Here is an 11,206-nt window from a genome sequence, read left to right on the forward strand (position 1 = left end):
CAGGTTCTGGCGAAAGATTTTGACCACTTTTTAAACACTTAAGTGTTTACTTCATTTGATTCAATTAGTTTATGTGAAAGATTTTGACTGATTTAGTCATTAAAAAGGATCCATTCAAGCTCAAATATGAAAAATCTAACAAATATGCCGGAAAATGCCATTTTTCAGATAGTCAAAAATGAAAGTGGCCGCATCCGTGATCATCCACAACCTTAACATATGTTATCTATTATCATCAAATACAACTTAGATTTTTCGTTTTACACGGAAACCGTCTAAAATTTAACTGAAATGCTTGAATTGTGAAGATTTCAGTGATTTAACATGACTTGATGGTGCTACTACCCGATATATGTGCATTGTATGTATTTATGTAGCAGAAGCAGTCTCCTCCTGGCCAATAAATAACTAAAACTTTACATTTTAACAATTTTGTAAAACTGCTATATTTTGGGGCCAAAAAAGGGGTATTACTGGAACTACTCCTTTGTGCAATTTCCCTGTTTTGAAGGTATCGTAGGTCGAAAAATCATACAATGATCCATAATTTTGATTATATTTTAGAAAAAAATATAGCAAAAATTAAATCTTCATTTTAGCAAAGTGTAAGAAAATTTCAATGAGGAAATATATATATACCGATGATTAACCTTTAACCAATGAGATATCGGTATTCTGAACTTTTAAGGGCTTTCATCTATTAGGAAAACGTACGTTTCTAAACCTATTTTAAACTGCATTAAACACATTCATCTAGAAAAAAATCTAGCAAAAGCTAAGTTTTTTATATAATTTATTCCGAACTATTTGGTTTTCACACTGATTAATAAAAAAATAACAGATAATTTCGAATTTATTTGGTCTAAATGAATAAGCGGAATTCCTGGTTGAAAACTTACCTACTTACGTTTACTTTTCTACATTGGGTTGAGATATCATCAACATGTTTAACTCCGCCGCATTTTTGCGCCTGGTCCAAGTCAGGAGCCTTTGGCCTCTGTTTTTTTTTTTTTTAATTTAAGTTTCTTGTGTACAATTTGGAAATTAGTATGGCGTTCATTATCACTGAACTAGTATATATTTGTTTAGGGGCCAGCTGAAGGACGCCTCCGAGTGCGGGAATTTCTCGCTACATTGAGGACCTGTTGGTGACCTTCTGTTGTGTTTTTTTCTATGGTCGGGTTGTTGTTTCTTTGACAAATTCTCCATTTCCATTCTCAATTTTATTAACTCTTTTATCACTATTTTGTTTGTTTTATTCTTTTACCCAAAAGTCACTTGCTTGATGATCGAGGCACCAATAATATTAGGTGTACAGACATGATTTATAACCAAAAAAATAAAAAATTGGTTCGCTCGAAGAGGGAATCAAGAATAGAAATATGGACACTCAGGTCCCATTGTGACCGACAGCAAAACCCTTTCCAAAAAGTGGCGTTTTCCGTGTGGGATGTACAAGTATATACAGTCATGTCCGGCCAGTATTGGGCATGCAGAGAGATTGACACGCTCTTTGGGTGTTGAGAACATTTACAATAACTCTTTGAGGGGTGATATTGGTTGCATTTCAAACATTTTATACACTCGAAAAAGTAAACCGATTCACTAGAAGAAGAAAAAGAAGATTTAAGCCGGACACTATACCTACCGAAATACACGACATGGTAAAATGAGACGCCCAGCGATATAAATTATGTTAAAAGAATAAATTTATGGACAGAAGATGTGACCAATTGAAACTAATATACATGAAGTCATTAGAGTATTTTTGAATCATCGTATTTTTGTGATAAAGCTTCTAGTTTATTTGAAGCTTATTTGAAATACATAAAATATAATTCCAAAGAGATTTGAAAACAAAATTGTTCTCATATCAATCTGTCTCCCTGTCATAATAAAGGAAATGACTACCATCCAAATGATTAAAAAAAATGTCAGATACCACTGTCAAACATCTAAAAATATTATCCACACTGATCTGTGTCCACACTTGTACAGTCAATAAAATATCCAACATTGAGATAATGAATACATTTGGATTTGTACTGGGAAAATGGTTTTTAAACTTTGAGGTTATAGATATAAGAAGATATGAACTCTCTATTAAAGTCACAATTTAAACAAACCATGAATGTAAAATATAAAGACATGATACACTACAAGCACAGGGACACCTTATACACGTACATGTACTGCATCCACACAGTAGTCTATCAACAAACACTGCAGTAAATAGATATCAGAAGATGTGGTATGAGTGCCAACAGTAAGGTACATGTGAATGTCGATATCTTAAAACTTTGATAAAAAAATCGAGAAAACAAACGATGATTTGAAAACTTCTTTTAAATTTTGAATTGCTTAGTGCTACATGGACCAATATCTGCAGATTTGGGTTACAAGCAACATATTAAAAACTCGTGGTATGAATATAATAATAATCATCATAATAAATTCTTTATTTAAAGAGGGTAACTCAATTAGAACTAGTCTTATTTTCATTGAGGCCCCCAAACAAACTACATGCATACTGTTAACATTCATACATTAAAATACGATAAATATTACGATATACATTATAAGTATATACTTATAAACAATTCACTCATTCAAATATACAAATGACAATATTTGTTAAAGTTTTATTAAAGGAAAACAAATTATTTGATTTGCATATAATTTTCAAGAAAATGATTATAACAATGTGTCTTGAATAATTCCACATTACGACATTTTTTTTTTATTTCGAGTGGTAAATTATTCCATACTTTGGTTGCAGAATAATGAAAAGATTTTTTGTAAAAAAATGAATCTGGTTTTGGATCAAAAAGATCATTATTGGAGACAGATCGTAAGTTGTGGTGTTCAAAAGAATGGACATTCTCAATACATGTTTCGTTGACGGTATACATAATTCTAATAGTTGTGTAAGTTTTTGTTTTGAACCCAATTTCATGTATTTTATACACTTAGTTTTTTGTGCATTATAATAATAATAATAAATAAATTCTTTATTTAAAGAGGGTAACTCAATTAGAAATAATCTAATTTTCATTGAGGCCCTCAAACAAAATATATGCATACAGTTAACATTGATACATTAAATTACAATATATATTACTAGTATATACAACAATTCAATCATTGAAATATACAAAGGGTAATAAATGACAATATTTGATATAGTTTTGTTAGAGAAAAACAAATTATTTGACTTGCATATAATTTTCAAGAAAATGATTATATCTATGTTTCTTGAATAATTCCACATTAGGACATTTTTTTATTTCGAGTGGTAAATTATTCCATACTTTGGTTGCAGAGTAATGAAAAGATTTTTTTTTAAAAATTTGTATTTGGTCTTGGAACAAAAAGATCATTATTAGAGACAGATCGTAAGTTGTGGCGTTGCACATCATCAATATTTAGAATTGCTAAGTAATCCCATTTACAATTTTATACATTAAAATTGATTGTTGGTGTTTTATTGATTTTAATATGCGTGTAATAGTTGCCACTGTCCGTTAAACATCTTTACATTCATCCATGGTTAGCAATCAGCCATGCCCATAGTTATGCGAATCTTCTTTGAGATGAAATGACAAATATTAAAAATGACAAGTATACCAAATGTATGTGAATTCAAAGCGTGACAGTATGCACATCTTTTGAAACGTCAACAGTACATGTGCAGATCTATTGGTAACGTCTATGATATTTTGTTTGTAACGTCACAATAGCGCCCAGAAGAAACCTTCTTCTCTATTGTCGAAAGGAGCTTTTACTTCACGACCGCAAACATTAACGTATATGATCAAACTGGACAGCCTTTGAAGATATTGAGATTTAATTTTAAGAAGAATTCATCAAAGACAAAGGTACGTTGCTATTCTTATATTTATACAAATAGATAGAAAATATTATACTTCGATAAAGATCCACTCGTTTTCCGTTCTAGTCCTGATATAGATTTTAAGCGGTTTTGTTTGGTCTTTGTTTATGCATTATATTTGGAATCGATGTAAAATAGACAGATTTTTCGCCTGTTTTAAGACAAATATTTAAATGGGGTCCACCATAAAATTAAAGAATTCTGCATTTAAACTAGCTATTATTACGAACTGTATGAGATCATAGTAATTCTAAACATTAATAAAAATTTTGAGGAAGAAATTAGACGAAAAAGAAAACCACAATAGCCATGTATAATCTTAGTGACTTTTGTAAATACTCGCTATTAAGTTCACCTTTTTCAGGTATCCGTCTTTCTGCATAGTAATGTTATTTGGAATATTATGAATCATGGTTTAATTTATCTTTTGCTCATATACGTCAGATGTTTCATTGTTTCAACTAGGTTTAAAATAATTTTAACATCGTTAACAACATGTTCTTTTGTCTGTTTAAAGTATCCCCTTTTTATTTATTAGAAATTTGTGCGATAGTGCACTAGAAGAACTCTGAAATGTCAGACCACCAGTGTGATCTGGAGTTTGACATTTTGGAAGTGGATCTAGACCAAAAGGACGAAGAAATGTTTTCTCAGTAAGTATATTCTTTTATCATGTATCATGCAAGATCCTGTTTTTTTTAAAGGAGACATACTTGTATGTAATTTAGTTCACTATCTATTAAAGGAGAATTGTCAGTCATAACTTTAATCAACGAATATAGAAGATAGCCAAAGATCCAGCTGGATGAAAACAGAATCATGCAATACTAAACACATGAGGCATGACTTGAATATCAATAATATCGATATTTTAAATTTTATTAAAGTGATATAATATTTATAAAAACAAGTCCTAAAACTGAGGAAACTTTTGAAACATATGTTAAAAGGTTCAAGACCACAATTATTTTGTAGTGCATTTCTTTTAGAACATAAATGAAAATTAAAAAAATCCCACCTGCGCTTTGGCAATGAAATTTCTACAGTGTGTTGTACTAAATTTGGGATAAATTATATCAAAATGATAGAAAACTCATCGGCTCCAACTCAAAATATGGACAATTTTATGTTTAGGGCATCTTGAAAGCTTTTGACAACTTCCGAAGTGCTAATTTTTAAACCTTTTTCAGCTGGACCAAATCACTACTTTCCTTTAAAATTCTGGAACCAAATTTTGTTTACAGTGTAATTTCACCCCCCGGCCAACCCCTACTTGCAATTTGAGGTATTAAACATGGAGAAATGAATTTGGAAGGGGTATACAAATTAATGACAAGTAACCCACTGTCAACACTAGGGACTATATTCGGCACAACGAAAATTCAGGGGCGACAATTGTGGTCTCGAACCAAAACTATAAATAAAAGACAGATTATCTGAGTTTATAACTTATACCCCTGACACAGAGAGCCACATACCCCTGACTCAGAAAGGCACACATTATACCCCTGACACAGACAGCCACATACCCCTTACACAGAAAGCCACACATTATACCCCTGACACAGACAGCCACATACCCCTGACTCAGAAAGCCACACATTATACCCCTGACACAGACAGCCACATACCCCTGACTCAGAAAGCCACACATTATACCCCTGACACAGACAGCCACATACCCCTTACACAGAACGCCACACATTATACCCCTGACACAGACAGCCACATACCCCTTACACAGAAAGCCACACATTATACCCCTGACACAGACAGCCACATACCCCTGACTCAGAAAGTCACACATTATACCCCTGACACAGACAGCCACATACCCCTTACACAGAAAGCCACACATTATACCCTTGACACAGAAAGCCACACATTATACCCCTGACACAGACAGCCACATACCCCTGACTCAGAAAGCCACACATTATACCCTTGACACAGACAGCCACACATTATACCCCTGACTCAGAAAGCCACACATTATACCCCTGACACAGACAGCCACATACCCCTTACACAGAAAGCCACACATTATACCCCTTACACAGAAAGCCACACATTATACCCCTGACACAGACAGCCACATACCCCTGACTCAGAAAGCCACACATTATACCCTTGACACAGACAGCCACACATTATACCCCTGACACAGACAGCCACACATTATACCCCTGACACAGACAGCCACATACCCCTTACACAGAAAGCCACACATTATACCCCTTACACAGAAAGCCACATACCCCTTACACAGAAAGCCACACATTATACCCCTGACACAGACAGCCACACATTATACCCCTTACACAGAAAGCCACACATTATACCCCTTACACAGAAAGCCACACATTATACCCCTGACACAGACAGCCACATACCCCTGACTCAGAAAGCCACTGTTTTATACACTTGACACAGAGAGCCATGCATGCATATTAAAAGGGATACGCTGTTGGAAGAGTTTATCAGAAATTTATTGGAGACGTAGGTTGTCAAACAAATTGATACATATAGAAGTTGCTGTGGAGTTTAAATATAAAACAAATCTAAGAGGTTATAATATATTATATTGAAGAAAAAAAAATGACCCATAATTTTAAAAAGATATAGATGCATTTAAATATTAAATACAACAAATAACTTTATTTTCTTTCAGGTCGGCACAGAAAGACCAAAATCTTGGGTCAGATATTGATATGATTGATGAAGAAATTCAAAGAAAGAATGAAAGAATTATTCAATTGGAATTAATGCTAGAGGAAAAGCAAGATTGGTTCAATCTAAAGTCCCAAATGGTTAAGAAGCTTGAGGGAGAACTCAACTATGTCCATGCACGTCACCCAGAGCGTTTTACCTTTGATGATGCCGGGACAAGCTTGGTACCTAAGTCATTAGAACAAACATTGAAAGATCTGGAGAGAGAAGAGAGAGAAGAAACATTCCGTACACAGTACATGCCCGTTTATCATAGAGAAATCGAAGTATTTCGAAAACGAGGCAAATACCCAACTAATGTCCCGTATTTTAATGAGGTATCCATTGCATCAGAATTTTTAAAGAAGAAATATCTAGAGGCGTTTGGCGAGTGTTTTTCTTTCGATTACAAAAAGAAGTCTTTTCCAGTTAGACCAGACCGATCCCCTTATACACACGTCAGACCATCTCATTCTTCGTTTATACAACGAGAGGGTAACAGGACATTCTTGGTTTCCGGTCATCTTGGTGAGACAGAGCTACTTCCAGATGTTACAGAGGGATGTGATCTGGAAAGGTTTTCCGAAATTCCAGCAAACGAGTCTTTAATCGGGTTGGATGATTTAAAATTAACGTATTCAATAGAAAATTTAACCAGGGCCAAGAAAAGTCAAGATAATGAAGATTGCGACTGGAAAGACATGACATCGATAAACATTGCTTATGAACTAAAACTTGATAAACAAGTCAACTTTGATGAGAATAAGATAAGAAAGAATAGTGGTGATAACCTCACAGAAACAGGAACCATAACAAATGAAGCTGTTGCGAAGAACTGGTGGCAAGTTGGAGACAGTTTTAACATGTGGAGGACAAGACCAAAGCTTCAACGTCCAACATCACCACGCCCATATCATGATCAAAATCAAGCAGACCATGCTAATAATGTTGTAGAATTGATAAATGGAAAAAATCAATTCAATACTGTCATTGGAACAGCCAAAAAACTTCCAACTGAAACATCGAAAGAACATGGACTCAAGAAATCTTTAAGTATGGAATCTGTATTTGAAGAAGATGGAACAAAAATGCGCCCAAGTTTTAAATGGCAAATGGGAGACGAATGTGTTTCCTTAGAAAAGTATATTCATGTGTACACCAGAAATCCAGAAGATTTGTACGAAGCTGTCAAAAAACGGGCTATTGAAAAAGAGGAAGAAGAAGACTACGAGGAAAACGAATTGTATCGTGACGAAATCAAAGCTAGTCTTATCGGTATCGATAAAACAAAAATGAAGTCAAATTTAAGAATTTTAGATAAGTTTATAAAAGTAGAAGAAGAAAAAGAAAAAGCTAAATCAGAACTGAAACAAGTCCACTCTGAGAATGCTGATGAGGCAATAGATGGTACCCTTAATGAAAAAAGAAGAGCCGAGGAGGAAAAGACAGTTCTTATACCAGACCAAACCGGAAGTTGTTATGAGGATATACACGGTACAGAGGACGTCGGTTATGAGAAGAAAATGAATACTACCTTTGACATAATTGAAGAAATCAAAGCGAGTCTAATCAGTTTCGATAAAAATAAAATTAAGTCAAATTTGAGAATTTTAGATAATTTGATAAGAGAAGAAAAAGAAAAAGCGAAATCAGAACTGAAACAAGTCCACACTGCGCATGTTGACCAGGCCGCCATAGATGTTACTGATAATAAATCAGAACTGAATCAAGTCCACACTGAGAATGTTGACCAGGCCGCCATAGATGTTACCGATAATAAATCAGAACTGAAACAAGTCCACACTGAGAATGTTGACCAGGCCGCCGTAGATGTTACCGGTAACGATAAAATAAAAGACGAAAAGGAAAAGATAGTTCTGCCACCAGACCAAACCGGAAGTTCTTATGAGGATACAGACGGTTCAAAAGAAGTTGATTATGAGAAAAATATTAATACTTGTTTTGACATAATTTTTGAAAAACCAAAGAAAAGAATGTCTAAACCTAAACTCTCCTCCGAAAATAGAAAGACCGCCAATCTGATGCCTAACGTATTAGACCAAAACATTAAGAGAAATGAAAACAAAGAAGATGTAAAACTGGAGGAAAAGAAAATTAATATTAGTTTTGAAATTATGTTTGACAAACCAAAGAAACATACTCCTAAACCCAAACTATCCTCGGAAAAAAGAAAAATATTCAATCTTATGCCGAACGCCATAGACCCGAATATTAAGAGCAATGAATATATTGAAGATGTTAAACTAGAGGAAAAGAAAGTTAATACTAGTTTTGATATTATGTTTGACAGTCCAAAGAAAAAAAGGACTAGACCAAAACTCACTTCTGCTGGAAGAAAGGAAAATCTTCAATTGAAACATTCTATTGACGAAAAGAAAGATAAAAGTTATGATAACGAGCAAAGAGAAGATGCAACAACTACAGACAATCAAATTGCTGTTGAAAAAGATGCATTAAAGAAAAATGTAAGTTTTGATATCTTTTTCGAGAGTCAAAAGAAACTGAAACCTAAGCCAAAGCTGAGCGTTATCAATAGAAAGCAGGAAAAGGAAACAAAATACAACATTGATGATAACGGAGTCCGAAAAGAAGAGAAGCATGATAAATTGCCTAACGAGGTCCGAAAAGAAGAGAATCATGAGAAATTGCTTAACGAGGTCCGAAAAGAAAAGAAGCATGAGAAATTGCCTAACGAGATCCGAAAAGAAGAGAATCATGAGAAATTGCCTATAGTACATAGTAAACCAACTGAGGTAAACCTTTCAAATGGAGAAAAGTTCACAAATGGAAAACTCGGAGGAAAGTTCACAAATGGAAAACTCGGAGGAAAGTTTACCAGTGACGTCATTAGGAAAGATAACAATGAAATCCGGTTCAGATTTTCATTCCTTCATGGTACCACAACCATCCCAAGCAGAATCCCATTAATGGTCAAGTTATTTAATGGAGAAAACACGTCTCTAACCAGATTAAACAATGAAAGGCCACGCATTAATTCAGCCAGAAGTATTCCTGTCCGTGTATTGACGGTTACAAACACAAACAGGGCAACAATGACAGGTCCTTTGGCGGTAAGATCGTTCCCGGGGAGCAACACATCAGTAAGACGAGGAACTGATCTCAAAATCAATAGGACAAAAAATGCTAAAAGTCCAAGCGATGATAGTAGATTGCCAAGAAAGAGAGAAAGATGTACAAAATTGCCCAGGATCACAAGAAAATCCAGAATACCGGTCCGAATAAAGAGCTATGTTTGGAATACTTTTGAAAGTGAAGACAAGCGAAACATAGATGAAGGTAGACGCTTACTTGCACCTTTAAGCAGGATTCCAATTCCAAAAGATAGAATACGTCGTCCGAGTGACTGTATTATACCAAGGCTCAACCCGAATGAACATTTACCCAAAATTTCTCATGATATTTGTTCAAAGAAAGAAGAGCAAGCTAAACTTCCAGTAGCAAATCGGAATCTTGTTCCTCCTAATCCCATGAGCATAGGCGAGAAAGGCGAAAGAACTTGTCCAGGATCAACATCGGAATTCCTGCAGCTACCGGCAATACCTACCCAGAATGCAATGGTTAAAACAAGTCATCCTGTATCAACATCAGGATTAACTCGTCACACGCAGATACATAGAAGAAAGGAATTCGTAGAGGAAAACAGAATAGTATCGCCTTCTGTTATGGGAATGTTACCTCCAATAGGCGACAGAAGTGACACGTATGTAAACCGACCCCTGTCAGCATCTGGATTCACAAAACTTCCACCGATTAAAACCACAAACAAAACAATAGAAATGGATCGTCTGAAGTCGTCTGCTAGGTTATCGCCATTGTTTATCGCATTTGAGAATACAGAACATAGACCATTATCGGCATGTGGATCACCAAAACTTCCACCAATCATAGATGGAAACACCATCGAAATGAGGCCTACGTCATCATTATCTGGTTATACGCTACTCCCACCAATACAAAGTTATAAGGGAGGCTCAGATGAAGACGAAAAAGTACCAGCTGAACAATCAAACCGATCGAGAGGAAACTGATTTATCACCCAACAGGGCAGAACAATTATTATTTTTTTTGTTATTTTCTTTTATGTTTTGTTTTATTGTTATAAAGTTTTTTCTATAAACATGTAGTTTACTGATTTATATATGAAAAGAAAAATTCTACGAAGGAAACATTCTGAGAACTTTAACATTATAAGAAACAAGACAAAATGCAAGACTTAGTGTTATTGGAACTGAAATTTGTATTTGACATTTATGAGGGTCTGTATGGCAGTGAAAGTTCGTTTTGATTTCTGTAGTCTTTAATTGGTTTGGTCATTTTTCTCTATCCTTAATTTGCTTTGTGCATTTTTTTCTTTCTCTTCGAATACATGTATATACATAGATAAATAAAGGGTTTTGCAAGATACTCAAAACATATTATGCACATAGAATATATGTGCCGGAGCGGAGACTATTTATATACAGGAAAGAAATCAAAGTTAACATGAACATAAAAAAAGGGTCTTTCTCTTCTAACAAATCATGAAATATATGTTATGATATTGACATGTTGAGAAAATTCATT

General features: G+C 34.5%; 1 protein-coding gene across 1 annotated transcript; it reads left to right on the forward strand.

Annotated features, from left to right (window-relative positions):
* The first annotated feature begins 4,428 nt into the window (after nt 1–4,428).
* LOC134727956 (uncharacterized) lies at nt 4,429–10,671 on the forward strand. The gene is made up of 2 exons (XM_063592354.1): nt 4,429–4,545; nt 6,564–10,671. The coding sequence occupies exons 1-2, from the start codon at nt 4,466–4,468 to the stop codon at nt 10,669–10,671; spliced, it is 4,188 nt and encodes a 1,395-aa protein (XP_063448424.1). The 5' UTR covers nt 4,429–4,465.
* Nucleotides 10,672–11,206: the final 535 nt, after the last annotated feature.

Source organism: Mytilus trossulus, chromosome 8 (assembly GCF_036588685.1).
Source record: "Mytilus trossulus isolate FHL-02 chromosome 8, PNRI_Mtr1.1.1.hap1, whole genome shotgun sequence".
NCBI lineage: Eukaryota > Metazoa > Mollusca > Bivalvia > Mytilida > Mytilidae > Mytilus > Mytilus trossulus.